The following is a 20268-nucleotide window of genomic DNA, read 5'->3' as shown; positions in this document are numbered from 1 at the left end:
TTTTTTTAAAATCATGGATTTGTTTTAAAATGTGAAAATCACAACTCTTTCCCTGAGAAAATACACATGTGCCCAATGTTAGGGGTTTTATGGATCCAGAAACTTCCATCCATGAATGCTATTTTAAATTACTGTAATCCTTGAATAGGATCTTGGCTCACATGAGGTAGTGGTGTGATGCCCCAGTTCTTACAGTTAGTTTTTCCTTTGAGTGATGTGTCAAGGCAACTTATTGATAAACCAGAGTTCATCATGACTTTAAGCCAAAACAATGAATGAGAGAATCTATGGAAACTGAGCTGGAAAGGGTCATCACCCTTCTTCCTTCCAGCTTGCATATGGCAGGTCTCTACTTTGACAACAAACCTAATGGGCATGGGGAAAATGGACCTTCCCCTCAGAACCTGCGCTAACTCTGAGGTCAGGGAGAGAAGCCCAGTCTGTGTGGCAGCCCACCCCATCACAGAGGGGCCGAGGCCACAGGGAACAGGGCAGGCAGTGGCCGCACTCACCACGCCCGCCTCGGGGTTCCTCTTCCTCCCGTTGCTGAAGGTGGAGGCCAAGGTGGAGGAGCAGCTCTCGTCGTAGAGGGCGGTCCTGCCGTCGTTGATGGCCGAGTTGATGGAGATGGTCCACATGCTCGAGGCGTAGCCATCGCAGTTGCAGTCGTCGTAGCTGCCACCATCCCCAGAGGCCCACACGTAGATGCTGCCTTTGCCCCCGCGGCCCTGGGGAGAGCGGGGAGATGCTGCCGCCAGCTCCAACCCAGGCTCTGCAAGGGTGGGGTCCCCGGCCCGGGGAAGGGCAGGATTTGGGCTTCTTCAGCAGCTGAACAAAATGACCAGATTCACTTTTTCTCTGCTTTGGAAACTGCTATCCTTCTGGTGGGGTACCATGGGGAAGGTTTGCATTTTTTTCAGGAAGGTTCCAATAGAAAATGTCACCTGAATTTACAATTTAAGCTAGGGATAACGAGGTAAGAAAAGCTGGAAATCTCCCTAAAATTTACAAATGAACTACTTTTTAAAAATGTTATAAGCCGAACCCAGAGAATGTTATAAACTGAACCCAGCTGCAACTAGGCACGCTGTCACTGCCACCCTGGCCCACCAGGGTCCTGAGGTCCGGAGCCGGGGGAAGCCAAAGCCAGCTGCAACCAGGTAGAGAGCACACCAAAAACACCATTTCCACACGGGTAGTCCACCACAGCCACTGCAATTACCACTGCTGCTGCAAAAGCGGCTAGTCTCTATAGCAGTAGTCACAGCCACCGGGCAGATGGCACACAGACACTCGATTGCATTGACCCAAGGAGAGTCCCTTCTCTCTATAAAGCACACTCCAGAGTAATAGAAGAAGCATCTGCTATACGATAATACTGGGGGACCTGAACACACCTCTCTCAGTACTGGACTGATCATCTAGGCAAAAAAATCAACAGAGAAACAGTTTATCTATCAGAAGGAGAGAAGAAATCTATGTTTATTAGAGGGGAGAAGGGGAGAGGGATGGGGAGAGATTGGATGAGGGGCATAAATAAGCTGGATTTGTAATAATGAATATGCTGATAAAAAATAAAAAATATAAAAAAATAAAAAAGCTATAGTGGTAGTACATGCTCACTAAAAAAGTCAAAGTATATGGAAAGGAAAATGAAAAAAATCTCTCTAGAGGTAATAGTTATTATCTCATTCTTTTGTATCTTTATGTATCAGACATTTTTCCGCAAAAATGTAAGTATAGGTATGTATATTTATACTTAGTTATGTAAAGTATACAAGATATTTATAATAGATACCTACTTTTATTTTATATATAGTTACATATATCATATATATAAATTTACGTACATGATATGTGGATTTTAAGTATAAAATATACATTATACCCCAAATATATAACAATATTATATATATGTATATATATTTTATCCAGTTGGATCCTACTAGAATCCTTTTAAACACAGTATTTATTATATGGCATTTTACCTGTGCAAGGAAACACCAAATGTAGGAAGAAAGTCTAATATGATGCTATGGTCTGAATTTTTGTCCCCTTCAAAGCTCGTCTGGAAGCTTGATTTGCAATGTGGCAGTGTTGAAAGGTGGGGCCTTTGGGAGGTGATTGGATCGTGAGGGCTGTGCCCTCATGAATGGATTAATCCATTCATAGATTAATGGATTATTGGATGAGTGAGTTATCACTGGAGTGGTTCTGGTGGCTTTGTAAGGAGAGGAAACGAGCACGTTAACACGTGCTCCTGCCCTGTTGGCATGTGATACCCTCTGCCACCTTGGGACTCTGCAGAGAGTCCTCACCAAAAAAGTGCTCACCATATGTGCCCCTGGACCTTGAACATTCCAGCCTCCAAAACTGTAAGAAATAAATTCTGTTTCTTTATAATTACCCAATTTCAGTTATTCTGTTATAAGTGACAGATAGCCTACTAATACATATGATCAAGTAAAACATACAGCAAATAAAACTTTAAACACATAATGACATGCCCAATAGTTATTACCACATGCTAATTAGTTATAAACAGCAAGCTACAGTTGGCATTGCCCTTCTGGTCAAACCATGTTCTTAGTGCTTTTACCTTTTCTTTTCCTTCTCCCTGTCATCTGTGGGTGTTTCTCCTCTCTACCTTACCCACCCAGTGTTGGCCCTTTGCTTCTCACTTCCCACTTTCTGCCCTGGAAGCAGTGGGGCCAGGGGCTACTTTGTTTTCACCTGCGGGGTGGGTCGGCAGAGAGGAGAGCAGCCACACAGTGTGGGAGGCCAGGGACAGGTGTGCAACCTCCTCCCACTCCACAGCCTGCCTGAGGGCAGCTCGGTGACCCTCTAGAGTGACAGACAGAGAGAAGTCATTGGCAGAGAAAGTCTGTTCCTGTGTGGCCACCAGGCATCCACAGTCCTTACTCAGTGGTTTTAGGGCAGAGGCGCCAGAAGGCAGAGAGAAGACTGGATTACCTCCAAGGTCTCTCTGCCTCCTGATGGTGAGAAGGGACATTTTCAATTGCTTCTAACAGGACTGGGAGTTAATTAGCCTGTGATTGATTGAGTCGGTAAGTCAACAAATATTTATTCAACCACTAGCTGGGAACCATCTTCAGTGTCTTGTTAAATCTATACTGGAAAACTCCATCCAAGCAAGCAACTGCTCTAGAAACCAGGACAAAGAGGGAAACAGGTCATCCCTGCAGCTGGCGAAGAGGATCACACTCTCAAACAGATTCAGATTTGAGCTCAGTGTCAAGAAATGGCACCTTCTGAAAGTGAGACTGATGTGTATCAGGACCAAGGGGGAGGCTGACCATTTGCAAAGATTTCCCCTGAACTAGTCCGCACGTAGGCTGCCAGTGAGACGAAGCCAGCTTTGCTAAAAGTAAGTCAATGCTAAAAGTGTTTTCACCTCGGTGGAGGGAGTGTGGTAGTTTGATTGTGACCCTAATTTTTCCTGATTCCCTGTATCCATGCCCTTTGCAATCTGACTTTGCAGCCCCACCCTTCAAGAGGAGGGGTCTATTGCCTACCCCTAGAATCTAAGCTGGCCAGTATCTTGCTTTGGCCAACAGAAGGTTGTGGAAAGTGATTCTGTGTCAGTTCCAAGCACAGATCTCCAGAAGTCCTATATACTCTGCTCTGTCTCAGAACTCTGTTGCACCATGAGAATAAACCTGGGTTAGCCTGCCGGTTGGTGAGAGACACGTATTGCTGTCAAATTCACTGCCCCAGTGCACAGCCAATAACTGCCAGACATGTGAGGGAGGCCAGCCAGTCTCAGCTTACCCTCTAGCTGACTACAGAATCATGAACGAGGCCAGCTGAGATTAGCCAAGGCTGGTCCCGATTAGCACAACATCCCACTGACTTGTAGCCTCATGAACAAAATTAAATGATGGTTATTTTAAGCTATTGAGTTTTGGGGCAATTTGTTAGGCAGCTTAGCTTACTGATACACAGACAGCAAATGTCAGCCTGTTTCTGATCAGTAAGCAGCAAACATTCATTTTGTATTGGACTGTAAGACTTGTCTACAAGAATATTTTGTTTTCTGAGAATATTAAACTCCATTTTCCTAAGCCAGATAGAACACACGAGGCAATAATGATTATGTTCTCACTTCTGATGACTGGATTTTAGCACCAGATAGTCCCTGGTTTCAGGGGAAGATGGGCCAGTGAAGAGAAAACTGTAGTTCTGGGGGCAGAAATGAGTGGAGAAGGGGCATCTGTAAGAGGACTGAAACTGGTTAGAGGACGGGGCTGTTACTGATATGCCACACTTTCTTGTTAAAATGATCTCCTAAGATCCAATTCTGCCTCCCCCGTGCCTCCCCTGGGCTTCATCTGAACAGGAATCGTGCAGAAACTGAGAGAGAACAACTAAGACCCTCATTCAAGCCATAACCAGAGAGAGGATACAATGAGAGAAACAGGATGATAATCATAGCAAGCACTCCTGTGGCACTTACTGTATGCCAGGGACAAGCACTTGACATATCATCCGATTGGATTCTCACAGCAACCCTATGCAGTGGCACCATTTACACTGGCCACACGAAGGATAGAACACTTATGAAGAAAATCAATGAATTAGAAAAAAAATCTAAGTGCTAAATAAGACTTTGAAATATTATGGAAAGACACAGATGAAGACTTGACCCAATAGAAAGACTTCCCATGTTCTTAGATAGAAAAACAACAGCACAGAGATGTCAATTTTCCCAACGTTAACTTATAAATTTCATGTGATCCCAATAAATGTGCTATATCGACTGAAATTCAGTTGGGCAAATATTGCCACACTAGGTGGTTCAACAGAGGGAATTTTATCTTCAGGGAACAGGTGAGCATTACTGAAGAGCCCAAAACCCAAATGGGGCATGGGAGGTCCGGGAGAGATTAGGATCTCCCAGAGACCCCACTGGAGGACAAAGGGAGGAGAGGGCCCTGGAGCCTTCTCTGTGGAGGGAATGGGCTCCAGAGGGTGGGCTTTCTGCAGGGGCTCTTCTGCCCTTATTCTGCGGAGCATGCTCAGTGAAGGGAACTGCAGTCAATTTACCTGCGCTGTTTACCTTGGAACTGTCTTCCCTCTTCTCTGCTCCCCTCTTGCCTTTTTTGCCCCCAAGAAGGCAAATACATTTAGATGAAATTAAGTAAGTAAGGTGTGCAGCTTTACTTTGAATTCTGTTTTTGGATCAGCCAGTCTTTTGGAATTTAGCGAGATTAGCGTTGCTCAAAAGTTTTCACTCAATGAAAACTTTACACCTAGGTAATGTACTGAATGTATTTAACCACTGTCATCCTCAACCAGGGGTGATTTTTGCACCCGGGGGGGCACTTTGGAGACATTTTTGGTGCTCACAACTCTGTGTGTGTGTGTTACTAGAAACTAGTGGGTATAGGCCAGGAATACTTCTAAACTTTTACAATGCATAGGACATCCTCCTCCCATCCCCCAACGAGGAAAATATCTTGCCCAAAATGTTAATAGTGCCCAGGCTGAGAAACCCTATTCTAACATGGCAAAGGGCAGTGAGTCGGAACTTGCTAGTTTTGTAACATAAAGCAGCCTCTCACAAGCCCCAAAGTGTGTAAAAGTTGAAACAATCTTGTTCAAACTATTCACAAACGTCTTTGACATTTGTGTTTGTCCTCACTAGATCACTGGCTACCTTTTGAGTTACCTGACAGTTTTTCTAGGCTCAATGTGGTGGTCACTGGTGCTGTCTGCTAAATATTTTTAGCTGTCCGCTGTCTGGGCCCATGATAAGGCCTCCTGTGGTTGCGTGTGTGTGGTGGGGTGGTCTTGTAAACTGATTAATCAGTGAGGTGTAAGTGGGAGGGACTGATACACAGTGTCATATCTAGGCCTGAAACACTTCCTGGTCAGTGCCAGGGGCTGCAGAGCCCTGTCTGTCCTGCAGTAATTTAGCAGGTGTGGGGACTCAGGTTCTCCAGAAAGGCCAACGAAGGATGGCACAGTCGCCCTGAGGCTCTGATGTAAATCCTTAACTCTAGCCAGTGTTTAATGGCACCTGCAGTTGTCATTAATTATTGCCTGGCTTGGGGTATATCCACCTTGGAGATCAGAATCCTGTGTTATCCTGTCTTGTTAGTGGAAGGATCCAGACACATTGAAGTGATGAATTTCTTTGATGTCAAAGGTGCTGTTGAGGAGTTTAAATTCACCCATAATTTGGATGGATTTCTTGGCCCGGATGGGTCACCACCACCAGGATAGCCAAAGGGTGGGGTGCCCAGCCGTCTCAGTGTGCCCAGGATTGCACGATTCCCTTGGAGATGGAACTTCAAGGAGAGTCCTGGGCAAACCAGGATGGTTGGTTACTCCAGCTAAGGCTGGCCAATGAACAGGAAGGACCCCTGAAACCTGCCAGAGTTTTCTTCTGTTTCTCCTTATACCAGAAATGAAGGGAGGGGTTACAATGGCACCCAGTGTTTCAGAGGCTGAGTTGCAGACTCCACACAGCAGCAGCTCCTGCTCAGGGGTGAACTTTCATCTGGCTGCGGAGCATAAATCAGGCTCCTGGAGTGCTCCTGAGAGCTCCTCGGCAGGAGGCATTCATCGCCTGCTAGCAGCCGTGGCACTTGCTGCTGTGATGTCCGACCCACGGCTCTGATTAAATTTCAGCAGGTGGCACTGAGGCCTGGCCTCATCCAAGCCCGATTAATCACGGTCTCCCCAGGCAACCTTCCACTTCCCCTTTCTGGATGGTGGCTTTTGAGTTACTCTCTTGCACGGGGTTCCTCTTCAAACATCCCACCTGAGGACCTGGGATCTGTGCCTGTGACCTTTGCAACCCCTCAGGGAATAAACAATTAATGTTCTGTCTCATCTGCATCTCAGCAAATTTTCTGTAGCCTAATCTTTAAATATTTTAAAGATATTCCTTCCAGTAGCAAACCTTAAAATTTAGAGTTAAATTAAGAGTGATTAACACAAGATTGGGGTGTCATCATCAGAGCCAGCCAAAGATGTGCCAGGGTCACCCTGGGTGACTGCATTTCCTCAGGATGTGGCAAGAATCAATTGTCACTTTCAAGGCCCTCTAGTATTGTCTGAATTCCCCTTCTGGTTGCCAGAGTGAAATAAGATGCTGTGTCCCGTAATGGCTGATCTTTGTTGCTCCATCGATCTCTTTGCAAGGGCTATGTCCTTTTCCTGAACAGTAAACACATGGCCTTACTGCTGCTTTATTTATCCAGAGAGTGATGACTCTAAGTCTCAGATTAGGTTTTGCTCAAATTGCACTCCGGCGGTTGTAGCAGATGGCAGTGGGTGTTGGCCCATATCCCTTGGACCTCAGAATTTCTTGTGCCTGGGGATTTCCAAATGCCAGCATATGAATTTCTTTGTCTAAAGTCTTCCTTCCAAGACTTTGAAGGCTGCTCCGCACACCTGCCACCAGGCTGAAAGTGCCGGGGTATTTATACCTCCTGGGAACAACCTCAACCAACAGCTTTTATCCCGGCTCACTTGCCACAGGGTGGGATAACTTCAGTGTGCGCTGCATGGTTTTCCAGTTTCCCAGTGGGATTAAGCTCCGCTTGCTCACAGTGGTACCTGGCTCAATGACAAGCCCTTTCTTGGCCCCAGGCTATCCTTGTCATACCACCCCATTCACCACTGGTTTTGGTGAATATACCAAATAAATTGCTTGAACTCAAATCTTGTCTCAGGGTCTGCTTCTAGAGGATTCCAAACTAAGACTTTTAAGTCATTTATTGGACTATCTCATAATTCAGGGGTCTCTGACTGTCACTCACTTTCTACATATAATGTGAAAAATGCTTTAACTGTAAATCCAACATGTAGATTACAAAATTAAAGAGAAAAAGATCAAAATAAGTAAAAGGAAAACTATTTCCTTCTTTCCTTCCTTTGTTCCTGCTCCTTGCTGCCTCTCTCAAGTATTTATTATGCAAACTTAGGAGATGCAAACTCAAATCCCTAAGATGGTTGACATTTATGTGTGAAGCAGCCCCGAGACAATGGGAGTGGTGGGGTCTGTGGCAAATAGTGCATGCCCCGATAAGGGTCTTTTATCCCCTCTTCTTTTTCCTCTAACTATTCATCATTACTATGTTGCTCAGACAAAACGTATGAGCAGGATGCTAAAATTCAAAGACAAACACGAGAACTGCCTTTGTGTAGGAGCTAATTATCTGACTCCTTTGTTCAGGTGCAGATCACCTTTCACAGGTAGATTTTCCTTTAGAGTAGACCAGACAACTGAAGTAACCGAGAAGAAATCTCTACTAATGTACAATACACTGTCATTCACAAAATTCTACAATACTGTTCAATGAATGTCACCTTGAAGCAAGGAAAGAATCATCCCCACAGCCTGCAGAAAAGTCAAGTGAGAAATCATGATTTTTCATCATAATCACTTCACTTTCTAAAATATTTACATGCTGTCATCTGAGGATATGTCATAATAATTTTTCTCTTAAGTTTTGACATGCTTGGCATGTTTTGCAGAACAATCACACTTAAAAGGGCCTTTTCGGTTGCAGCCAGGGAGGCTACAGATGGAGGGGAGAGAAATACCCAGCTCTGGGTTGTGGTGGAGCAGTTTAGAAGTCTGTGGAAAATGACAGGGGCCACGCAGGGACGTGCTGCATTGAGCACGATCTCCATTTTAAAGTTAGACAGAGGGCAGACATCGCCAACTCACCTGACTCTCTTTTGGCCTCAGGTGTCAAAAAAAAAAAAAAAAGCCTCTTAGTGAAAATCCATGTCTGCTGGGGAAAGGGGACATCTGCCAAGTGTTTCCCTGGGGGCCTGCTGTCAGCTGGTCCTGGGGAGGGATGTGTAACCATTTCTCTCCAGCCACACAATGAATGATGTGATAAGGAAAAAAGATGTTTGTGTGTCAAAAGTTCCATCCTAAATGCCTCTTAAGGAGTCTGGGCATCGAAACAGGGCAGCAACACCACTTCCTGTCACCCAATCCTGCTGGTGGACCTCCTTTGTAAACTGCATTGTGTCACTCAAATGTCAGCATCCTCACTGCTGTTTCAGATGGTTTGAATTTCAACAGCAGATTGGCACCACCTGGTAATAAAACAGCACTTCAGTCTTTCCTAAGCAGGCCCCATCCAAGTGTAGCCATCGACATTTAGCTGCTGTTATCACGCCGTTCACTTCAAGACTCCTTCCATTTCATAATTCTGTTTCTGGGACCCTTGTGTGAATGTATGAGTGCTGAATCTCCTAAGGTGTGCGGTGTTTACCTGACTTACTTAGAAAAGTCGGCCTCTGTAGTCTTGGGGCAACTTGAGACTCTGGTTGGGAAAGGGCATTTTGAAGAAACACAAAGTCATAGGGCCAGGTGTTTTTCCTCTTAGCAATGGGAATTTCCACTCAGTAAAGCAAGATTGGACTTTACTTGGAGGGTGAATACATGGATATCTAAATGCTACCCTCTCATGCCAGTTAGACTGGCCATTATCAAGAAGGCAGAGAATAACAAATGCTGGCGAGGATGCAGAGAAAGGGGGACCTTCCTACACTGCTGGTGGGACTGTAAATTAGTGCAGCCTTCATAGAAAACAGTGTGGAGCTTCCTCAAACAACTACAGACAGAACTGCCATCCTATCCAGCAATCCTGCTGCTGGGTTTATACCCAAAGGAATGGAAATCATCATGTCAAAGGGACACCTGCACTCCCATGTTCATCACAGCTCTATTTACAATAGCGAAGAGTTGGAACCAACCTAAATGTCCATCGATGGATGACTGGATAAGGAAAATGTGGGAGATATACACAATGGAATACTACCCTGCCATAAAAAAGAATGAAATTCTGCCATTTGCAGCAACATGGATGAACTTGGAGAAAATTATAAGTGAAATAAGCCAGGCACAGAAAGAGAAATATAGCATGTCCTCCACTCATAAGTGGGAGCAAAAAAACAAAACAAAACAAAACAAAACAAAACAACCCCCCCAAAACAAGTAAACAAAAAAAGAAAGACACAACAGTCACAATAATCATTGGACTTTCAGAAGGAGAGAACGTAAACTGAGGCCACCAGACTTGGGAAAGGGGGAGGGGGAGGGAGGTTAGCGAGAAATTGGTAAAGGACAACAAAAACTGATTGCATTGTGTAATGGTACGTACAGTAATTACCCTGATTTGAGGATCATGTATTGCGCACAGGTATTGATATTCAATGCTGTACCCCACAGATATGTGTAATCAATTATGTTTCAATTAAAAATAAATAATAAAAAATAAATGCTATAATTTAAGAAAAGCCAGCAGAGTCCTCTAACCAGGGTTGTGCTGGTAAATATTTATCAACCAGTTCTCTGAAGGGGTATAAAAGCTTGATTTACAGTGTTTGCCAATTTCCATATCTAATTTGAAGCTACCAGTGAGATGTTGTTGGGAGCCAATTCCAGCTCGGCACTGTCCCTAACTCTGAAACATTTTTCTCTCCCAGCATTACATCATGAGAATTTTGGAATGCTTGCTCCTTCGAGGTGACTATATTAGAGAATGAAGGAAGGAGACCTCTCAAGGTTCCAAAGAAGAAGAAAAAAGTTGTAATTAGATTAACTATCAGCCATTTTGGCTGTAAAAGAGAAAGCCAGTTGACATCAAGGTGACCTTGAACAGTGACCAGGTCATTTCCACACTGCTAGAGTCCAGCCCAATCTCTTTTTTGACTGTCCATTCTAACATTGGAAGTGTGTATTAGTTTTCCAGGACTGCCAAAACAAAGTACCACAAACTGGGTAGTATGAACAGCAGAAATGTATTGCCTAGCAGTTCTGGAGGCTGGGAAGTCCAGTACTGACGTGTGAGCAGCGTGGTTCCTCGTGGGTACTGTGAGGAAGAATCTGTTCCATGCCCCTCTCCTAGCTTCTGAGGTTTCTGGCAATCTTTGGCGCTCCTTGGGTTGTAGATCAGTCTCTGCCTTCATCTTTACAAGTGTTCTCCCTGTGCATGTAGGTCTGTGTCCAAATGTCCTTTTCTTTTTTTTTTAAATGAGGACATAAAACATATTGGATTAGGGGCTCACCCTACTCCAGTCTGATCTCACCTTTGCTAATTACATCTGCAATGACCCTATTTCCAAACAAGTTATGGAGAGGTATGAGGAGTTAGGCCTTTAACATACGAGTTTTTGGGGGACACAATTCAATCCATAACAGAGGGGAAGCATATGGTCTTATATTTCTGTTTAGACCTTTGAAAGAATTCAGAAGCTCAGAGGAAACTTCCTTCCCAGAGGGCTGAGAAGCCAGTGGGAATATGGACGACCACCACTTGACGTTATCCAGAGAAGAAAAGAAAGCGATTTTGTTAGAAACCTCTGACTGACTGCTGACCCTCCAAGTTTTGAATCTTTCTAATAGAGCCACATTTCTTATTCTTGGAGCCTAGTCTAAGGGAGGCATGTGTCCCCTAATTTTGGGTCATAGTTGTCCTGAGAGCATGGGAGGCAGGTAGCAGCTGAAGCAGAGGCTGACAGGTTGCGGCAGACAATGGTGTCGATGGGGCCATGTCCAAATGGAAAGGCCACCTGAATACAAGCCTCCAGGAAGAGGCAGCATGGAGTGAAGGGAGGAAGCCACAAAGCCAGGGAGAAACAGACAGGGTGGGAGTGGCCAGGCCTGTGACAGCGGAGCCCAGGTGTGGATCTCCGTATGCTCTGTGGCCGGTGCCCTGCAGCTGCCCTGGATCCAGAACATCAGTCTGGTCCCAGGCTGGTTGAGGTCCTGGCCGAATCCATCCCCATCACTCCTTGTGCATCCTTATGAGAAACCCCTTTAGTTGCAAGGCCTCTGTTCCTGCAACACAGAGACAAACCAGAGCCTATGGCCCAGTCACCAGACAGTCCATCTAACCCCTCACTCCGATGAGGATACACAGAGCTGTTCCTTGTAGAAAACAAGTCACTCCACTGCCCTTTTCTAGTCATTGTGGGTTTAAAAAAAAAATATCTTGGGGTCTGACCTCAAGAAATGCATAGAAAAAGTAGCCTTCAATGTCCACTCTAATTTTCTTCAATATTCTTACCTTTCTAGGCTGATGTTAAATATAAAGTGTTTTGTACATGTACCTATTTTAGTGTTATAAATGTATAATTAATAAGTTTATACATTTTCCATATATAGACTATAAGTAATTTAAATGCATATGTAGAACATATGTATTTCATAATTTATAACAATACCGGTTTCTATATTTAAATATGGCTATAGCCATTCCATCTATTGGAAATTTGTCAAAATCCAAGAAGCAACTTTTAGAAAATTCCCAAAATGGAGTTGCAGAAGTCCACACACTGTCTTATAACCTTTCTTTCCCTCACTTAGGACCTGCTTACTTTTACTCTACACCATTGCAGTAACCTTGTGGTGTGATTCCCAACTCCACGCTGAGTGGAGAGAGTAAACTGAGAGCACAGGGAGGTCACGCCGTGAGCCTGATGACAAGGACCAATCCTGGGAACAGACAAAGGCAGACAACTCGATGCGTAGTCTGAGTCGTGCTGTGCTCCGTTCAGTGAGTAGTGCAGTGCATCACGGTAGCACATGAAGACACAGGAGTTTGGTGATTGATGTTGAAGTCATAAGTCTTCCAGCTGAGGCCCCAAGAATCGTGGAGCAGAAACAAGCCACCCCAACGTGCCCTGTCTGAACTCCTGACCCACAGGACCCACAAGCCTAGTAAAACAGGTGTGTTTTATGCCACGACGTTTGGGAGCAGTTGGTTAAGCATCAAGAATGACTGGGAAAGACACTGACCACACTATCACCATTTCACAAGCAAGAAAACAGGTTCCGTAAGGTCGTCATTTGTTGGTAGATGCTCAGGCACAGCATAGTGGAGCAGGGACCTGAGCCTGGGCAGCGTCTTGCTGTGGTGGCCCTTCCATGAGACCTCAAGCAGGAGCCTCCTCCCCCATCTGGCAGCCACTGCCCCCTTTGGAGGCTCTGCCTTGTTTGCTCCTCCTCAGCTCTGCCCACTGCTGGGCTGATCCCAGGGAGCTGCGGCCATGAGAACGTGTGGCTCAGACCTCCTGCCACTGGAGCATCGTGGACTCACAGTCCTGCCTGCTGCCCCTGAGTGTGCCACCCCGTTTGGGCCGAGACCCCCCTCCTGCCCAGCCAACCACTGTGCACATTCCTGGGGACTTTGGAAAACCCTTCGGTCTGGCTGAAGCTTCCCTAGAGTGGGGCTGCGCCTGAGACCCTCCCTCCTTCCCCACTCCCTGGCCAGGGACAGGTGATGGTCGAAGTCCCCCCTGCACCCTCCCGTCCCCTCCACTTCAAGCCTCACAGGCGTCCCCTCCAGTAAATCTGCACAGCTAAACCCCTCCTGGTGTCTGTTTCTCACAGGACCTCTGCACCCTGCCCTGTCCCTGCGTCCACTGTCTTGTCACCACACTTCACGCCCCCAGGTCCCACCTCCTGAGTGCCCCGGGCCTGGTGGCGACGGGGCCGTCTTTACCTTGTTGACGCCATCGGCCATGGCCTGGAGTGTGAGCTCCCGGGGCCCGTCCACCGTCTTGCCGTTGTCCGTGGGACCCCAGCTGGCGCTGTAGATGTCGATCACCTGAGGCATGTGACTGATGGAAGAGGCCTCGATGATGTCCGTCATGAACGGCTGGTCCAGCATGCGGATACCTGTGCACAGGGACGGGCAGAGAGAACCGATCCTTGGCACTCCAGTTCCCAGGGGACCAGGGGGTGGAGGATGGCTCGGGTCCTGGCTATGGTGGGAAGGGCTGGTGACTTAGGGTGCCCTGGGGGACACTGCAGAATCTCTGCTCCAAGCATTAAGAAAGAGGCACGGATGATCTCACTTGCTCCTTTTGGGATGCCCTTCCCCAACCCCATGGCTTTATGTAACTATTTGAAGAAAATTTTATTCCCCTAGCAAACCTCACTAGAATTCCTGTTGGGAGAGACCACCCTTGCTGTTTCTAAGTGGACGCTCAGCCTCCAGGAACTGGGTGTTGACTGGGGCCAAGTTTCAGGGGAGTAATACAGCCGCCATGCCTCACAGATGGGGCAGGCAGTTGATGCTTGATGTTGAAGGGGAAATCCCAGAAGGCAGAGGGCAGAGGGTAGGGGTCAGAGGGAGGGACAGGCACAGTGCAAGGGGTGGGTGGGGTCAGAAAGAGGAACTCCCAGTTGCACTGTAGCTGAGAAGGGACTTGAGGAGGACAGAAAGCTGAGTGGGTTATTCTAAGCTGTATTAGCAATGGGGTGTGTCGTACAGCCCCTCCCTCCCCCAGGGCATCTTTGTAACGTCTGTGTTACTCTCAGATGCCTCGTAGAGAGGACTTCTTGCCAAGCAGGGGCCTCCGTCTCAGCTGCTTCTGCCTGTGGGCCCCCGTGGCTTACATCACTATCCACAATAGGTCTCTCTGGGGTCCATCATAGCAGCCAACGGGATGGGCATTCTGTCTCCCGTCACTATCCTCAAAACTTCGCTGACTGGGACCCTTTCACGCTGTACAGGGCTGGTACCTGGGACAAGTCAGTCAATGCACTTTTCCGTGGCAAGGAGCCCAGAGTGTTAGTGAAGCTGACCTAAGTCTTCCAATCCACCGGAATTATGGAATGAAGGGGCTGGGCCAGGCACAGTCAAAACGTGGATCCTGACACTCCTTCCTTGTCCCCCGTGGTCAAGGACATTATTTCATGAGTATGTCTCTAACGTGGTATGCAAATCAGTTTAAATAAGGGCCACTCAGGTTCTTGCAGGGCACGCGAAGTTGATGTGAAATTGCTTTCTTCTTAAGGGTCTACTACTTTCAGACCTCAGGAGGCTCTAGGGTCCCTCCTTCCTCCTCAATGGCTCCTACACCACCCCTCGTGCTTCAACCCCTCAATGCACTTTCAGCCTTCTGTCGCGATTGCTTGTTTCATTCACCATCAGACGGCAAGGGCTTTGAGTGCAGGGGATGTGTCTATTTTGTTCACTGCTGTGTCCCTGGGGATCAGCATGTTTCTTGGTATTTATTGTAAGCTTAATAAATATTTGGTGAATAAATGTCTGGCATTATTACCTCATTAAGTTGATTTTTCCCCAATAGAAATAGCAGATCCAGAAGAACAAATAATAACAGGCCTCTACCATTAACCAATAAGCTAGGTCACCATTTTTGTCTCTGAACCTCCAAATATCAGTTAATGTCCTTTCTCCTGGAGGAAGCTTACCCAGAATAAGTTTAGTCTTTGGTTTGAACTCTTCAGAAGCTAAATTTTATGGTTCATTTTACATAAGGAGGTATGAAATTTAGAACTCTACATTTTGTATTTGGTCCACCTATTTTTTATTTATGTAAAAAATTTATTCAACAAAGGTGGCCAGTGGGCCACAGAGTAAACTGAACAGTGCAGCTTCTTTTTGTACGAAGTTGAGCCCACACTGTGGGTGGGAAATAAACATGGAGACAGAGCCCCTTGCCTGTCAGGAGAATGCTCAGATGGTCTTGAACTTGTCTGATACCCAGATGACCAGGGCGGAATGACCCACCTCAACTGGAAGGTGAGAGATATTCAACCCTGGCCTTCCACAAGCCACCCTGGACTTTTGTCAGAGCCTGTGCATGGTGAACCCAGCTGTGCCTTGAACCCTCTGCCTCTTTCCCTCTTCATCCCCTCACAGGTTCCCTTTGTGCTGCACAAGAACATCAGACTCAGGTGGATTAATCTTCTGACCATTTTAGCATCCAGGGAGGCAGGGGCAGCCACAGCCTGGGAGCAAGGCTGTCATTCATATTCAGGGGCCAGGTGCCCGACATCCTTTTAATCACATTAAGCTCAGGAGGAATGAGGCATGCATTAATTGAATGGGATACAGCATTAATTTGGCAAGCGACTGCACCATTAGCAGCCAAGACAGAGGCACAGGGTGACCTGAGTATTTTTAAGGAGGACCTCTCTATCCCTGGATGCTTTAGGAGATACAGGGGATGCAGAGAGAGTGTGAAAGGCAGAGGGAGAGAGGGGTGTCAAAGCAGCTAGGAGTCACTGTCTCCACATGTGTCAAATGCTGTATTGGCTGACGGGTTTGGATGGGTGAGGACAGACTGCACATCAAGCGTTTCTATCCCGCCCCCCAGGCAGGCTTGCATCTTGCATCAATGACCAGAGGTAACTCTGTGTGTCCCTCTTCCATTTATTCAGAAGCCTTACCCACTACCTGCATAGCATTCACTGTGGCTAGCCCTGGTGCTCTGCAGACTGCATAGACCAGGGCATTTGAGCTAAATCCTCTGCCTCTGTTCCTGTTACAAAAGGAGTGCTTGTGCCTGCCACCAGTAAATGCTACCTCTGCCCACACACCTCAGTGTCTGTAATTACCAGCTTTTGTGCTCATGAATAATATCCCTGGAGGCTAGGAGCAAGTTCATGCTCATCCAGGTTTTTAGGATCTGAAAAACTCCTGTTACTAATTGTGCTCATGGTGATTTTTATTGATTTATTTAAAAACTCACATGCAATATATATAAACTCACTGAAATGTTATGAGATTTATTGGCCGATAATAATAATGATAACAATATATAAAAGCAATTCATTTCTGGTAGAGAAATTTCAGGGTATTTTGACAATGGTCATCAGTGTGGTTTTCAAACTCTTTTCAAAATCTTTAATTGAAGGGCAATCTCATCCCAAAGCCTGTATGCTCTGGTTTAAAAAGGAAGGTGGGTAAGGCCAAACCCACCTGGCCTGCTCCCACCCTTGGGTTGCTCTGAGCAGACGTCCAGAGTGGTGTGGAACTGTAGAGCCCCACTCTCAAGTCTCTTGCTGTCCCTGAACCCTTACTTTCCCATTCATAGCGCAAATCATTATCTGATATTATCTTGCTTATTTGCTTCCTGTTAGTGTCTCCTTCTGGACTGTAAGCTGTGTGAGGGCAGATGCCTTGTCTACTGGCTCACTGTGTATCACATCACCTATAGCAGCACTGGGCACAGGGTGGGCACCCATAGTAATTGTTGACTACATGAATGGACTGAAGGCAGGAGACAGCATTGCCCAAAAGGTGCGGTGAAGTCTTGACCTCTAGTATTTTCAGAAAGGTAAATTTGACTAATTTGTAAGAAACATCATTTGGAAGGTTTGTTACATTTGTTGTATATTTATTTGGCTTTGTGAATTTTGAATAACACATTTTTGAATCTTAATTTTTTCTCAATCTCTTTGATTGAGGAATCCAATCATAGATTGAAAAATTTTAAAAAAGAAGGAAAGAATTGGGTTATCTGCTTAGTTACTTGAATAAAGGCATTCTCAAAATAAAAAAAAAATTAAAATGGATCTTTTCAAAATGTATAAAATTAAGTAACTGGATAAGGAAATGTAAATAATTAAACTTCAAGTAATTTTTTAAAAGTTATTCAAGACTAAGACTTTTGGTACATCCCCATATATACAGGTCTGCCCATTATAGAACTTTTACTTCCTTGGAGCCAGACTAGTTGGAATTCTCTCCTTGCCCAGGTGTTATCTAGAAGAGGCAGCGACCAACTGTGTCCATGAAAACAGGTGACAGAAATCAGAGAGAGTTCACCTTAAAGAAGAGATTTCTAAGAGTCACACTTGTCCAAAGGTGGAACAGACTTTAACGGAAGGAAGTTAGTTTCCTATCACTGAACATATGCTGTTCCAGACCCATCCAGGCTACATCAGCAGGGTGGGAAAGAGAAGTTTTTAAAGTGTTTCAGTGCAGGAGTCAAGTGTAGAAGTTCTGGGCCCAGTTGGCACCAGGTACAAATTATTACCCAACTAGCTGTATGGCCTCCCTATTTCAGTTTTGTTCTCTGTAAAAGAGGAATAACAATATATAACAAATATGCCATATATAACATATCATAACAATGTATGATAGGGTTGTAAGTGGGTTAGATGAGTGAAGCGTTTTGCACTGTGTCTGACACAGTAAGAGTCAATAGATGTTAATTATTATCATTATTATTGTTATTAATAATGCTGTTGTTATAATTATGAAAGTAACATGGGGTGTTTGGACCTTTAGGTCCCATTTGAGGCCCAGGATTTTGAGATTCTCTGTTCTCAACACCTGGATGACACATGATCTTGGTGCTCCATTAGCCTAGGGCATCGTGCAAAGGGGTCACCAGTTTGTCTTCACTGCTGGGCCCTGGGCAGCTCCTACTGATCTCATAGGTGGTGCCAGCCCTTAGGACATTACCACAGTGGCTTTGAGAGGGAGAGAGAAGGAGGAGGATGAGGAGGGCCCAGGTGTCCTTGGAACTGATTTGATTGAGATTAAGCAGCAAAGGTGAGATGGTATTGGTAGAAGAGGAGATGCTTTTGCTTCCTGGGTAGAAATTACATCAGCTTTGGGTTCTTAGATCCTTAATTCCTCAATTCCATTCATCCACCCATTCTTTCATGCCACGATTAATCTCTACCGCTTATTCACTAGCCCTTCCATCTCTTTCTTCCTTCCTTACTTTCTGTCCTTCACCAAACAGGGTTTGAGCACACATTGAGCACCAGACCCTGTTCTAGGTGCTGAGGTGACAGCAAACAGACACGGTACCTGCTCCCATGGAGACTGTCGTCTGTGGGGGACAGGAAGATATTGACCAAATAACCATGCACAAGAATATGCAATAACCAACCACAGTGAGTGCTGGGAAGGAAACACTGGGTGTGCTTTTTACCAAGTTTGGATGAGGAAAGTGTGGTTGGGGAGGTGATGCTGGAGGAAGCAATGGAGAACCTCAGAGCTGGAGGATGAAGAGAAGGGGCCAGGTGAGCAAGGGGAGGTGTTCCAGACACAGGGCAGAGCATATGCAAAGCTCCAGTAGGAGGAACATGGCTACACTTTCTAATTTACATCTGCTAGGAGGTTTTATCTAAATTCTATTTACTCAGAGACTGACCCAGGAGAACTCAATATACAATGAAGGTGGTACCACCAATCACAGGGACAGAATGGGTTATTGAATAGATGGGAACACTGGTTCACCGTTTGGACAGTAATAAAACGGGATCCCCCACTAACACCACATATAAAGGTGCGATCCAGATGGACTAGTGACCTCGTATGAAAATTTGGGAGAAGATGTTTGCACTGACTCAAATGAATCGAGGCTAAAATCTAGGACGTACCAAGAATGCCTACAAATCAACAAGAAAAAGACAAAAACTCTGATGGAAAAACGAGTCAAGTTTATGGATAGAAGAGGGACTCAGGCAACCATGCTCAGTGCTCTTTCTTCCTTTTTTCCCTTCAGAGGACTCTACTTATAATCTCATCTTTGCTCTTTATTTCTGAAGTAAGATTCAACAGCACTTTAACGTTAGGCTCTTTTTGGAAGCCAGTGTGGAAAGACACTCCCGACAGGGCTTGGGACGGCGCTGCCCGCGCCGCCCTCAGCTGTAGCCCGACACCTGGAGACAGTCGGAGATCAGCAATGATCCGCGTCGGCCACCAGGGGGCGCTTTAGACCTCCCTAACTCAGAGAGCTCCTGAAAGGAAAGACTGATTCTCTGGAAGGGTTTGGCTCATTTTTAGTGAAGAATTAAAAACCAGCCAACTTTTGGAATTGCTTGCCAGAATGAATAAAATGTTCTCCCTAAATCTGATGGGCCGAAGAGCCTGAAACGCTCCTTTTATTTGCAATTCTCGAGTAACTCTCCAGCGCTTCCTCAGGCACTTGGGCGGACTCTCCTGGGAGCCGGGAGGACACCCCAGCTTCCCCAGCCCTGCACAGTGACGAGCGGCGCGAGTGGTCGCCGATGAGCGCAGCTGGGTCACGTGAGGGAGCGGGAAAGGCGGGAAGGAGGCTTCCATCATCAGGAGCTTCCTGTGCTGGGGTCGCCTCCCGCCGGCTCCGTCCTTCGTTCCTGGAACCTCAAGGCGTTGCTGTGACGCAGGCGCTGTCCGCGGGTTTGGCAGAAGCACAGGTCGTGTATTCACTGGCCAGACAGTGTCTCTGCCCGGGGACAGCTACTCAGCCCACGTGGGCTGCACAGGCTGGACAGGGGAGGGCGCTTCCCGCCCCCCGCCCGCGACCAATGCACGACGGAGCTGGTGGGTCAACTCCCCAGCCTCCTCACCTCGGGGGACAGGCCCTCAGAGGGTCGCCTGCAGGACTGAGCCCCTGTCGTCCACGAGAATAACCAGCTGACCAACGCTCCCTTCCCTCCCTTCGCTGTCTGCCTTCCCCTTTCCCTCACTCCGGCTTCCCAGGTCCACCTCCTAAGTAAACTGCTTGCACCCA

At 46.3% G+C, this 20268-nt stretch overlaps 1 protein-coding gene across 2 annotated transcripts in view; it reads right to left on the bottom strand.

Moving 5' to 3' along the window:
• Positions 1-20268, bottom strand: part of PCSK2 (proprotein convertase subtilisin/kexin type 2) — a 276303-nt gene that overhangs the window by 21741 nt on the left and 234294 nt on the right. For both annotated transcript variants that reach the window (XM_063113126.1, XM_063113131.1), the window contains 2 exons: positions 13503-13678; positions 513-728 (listed from right to left, as the gene is read on the bottom strand). In XM_063113126.1, coding sequence (XP_062969196.1) covers positions 513-728; positions 13503-13678 — 392 coding nt within the window. The remainder of the gene's footprint in view (positions 1-512; positions 729-13502; positions 13679-20268) is intronic.

This window comes from Cynocephalus volans, chromosome 1 (assembly GCF_027409185.1).
Source record: "Cynocephalus volans isolate mCynVol1 chromosome 1, mCynVol1.pri, whole genome shotgun sequence".
Taxonomy (NCBI): Eukaryota; Metazoa; Chordata; class Mammalia; order Dermoptera; family Cynocephalidae; genus Cynocephalus; species Cynocephalus volans.
The sequence above is the reverse complement of the archived record's forward strand: the minus strand, read 5'-3'. Positions and strand labels throughout refer to the sequence as shown.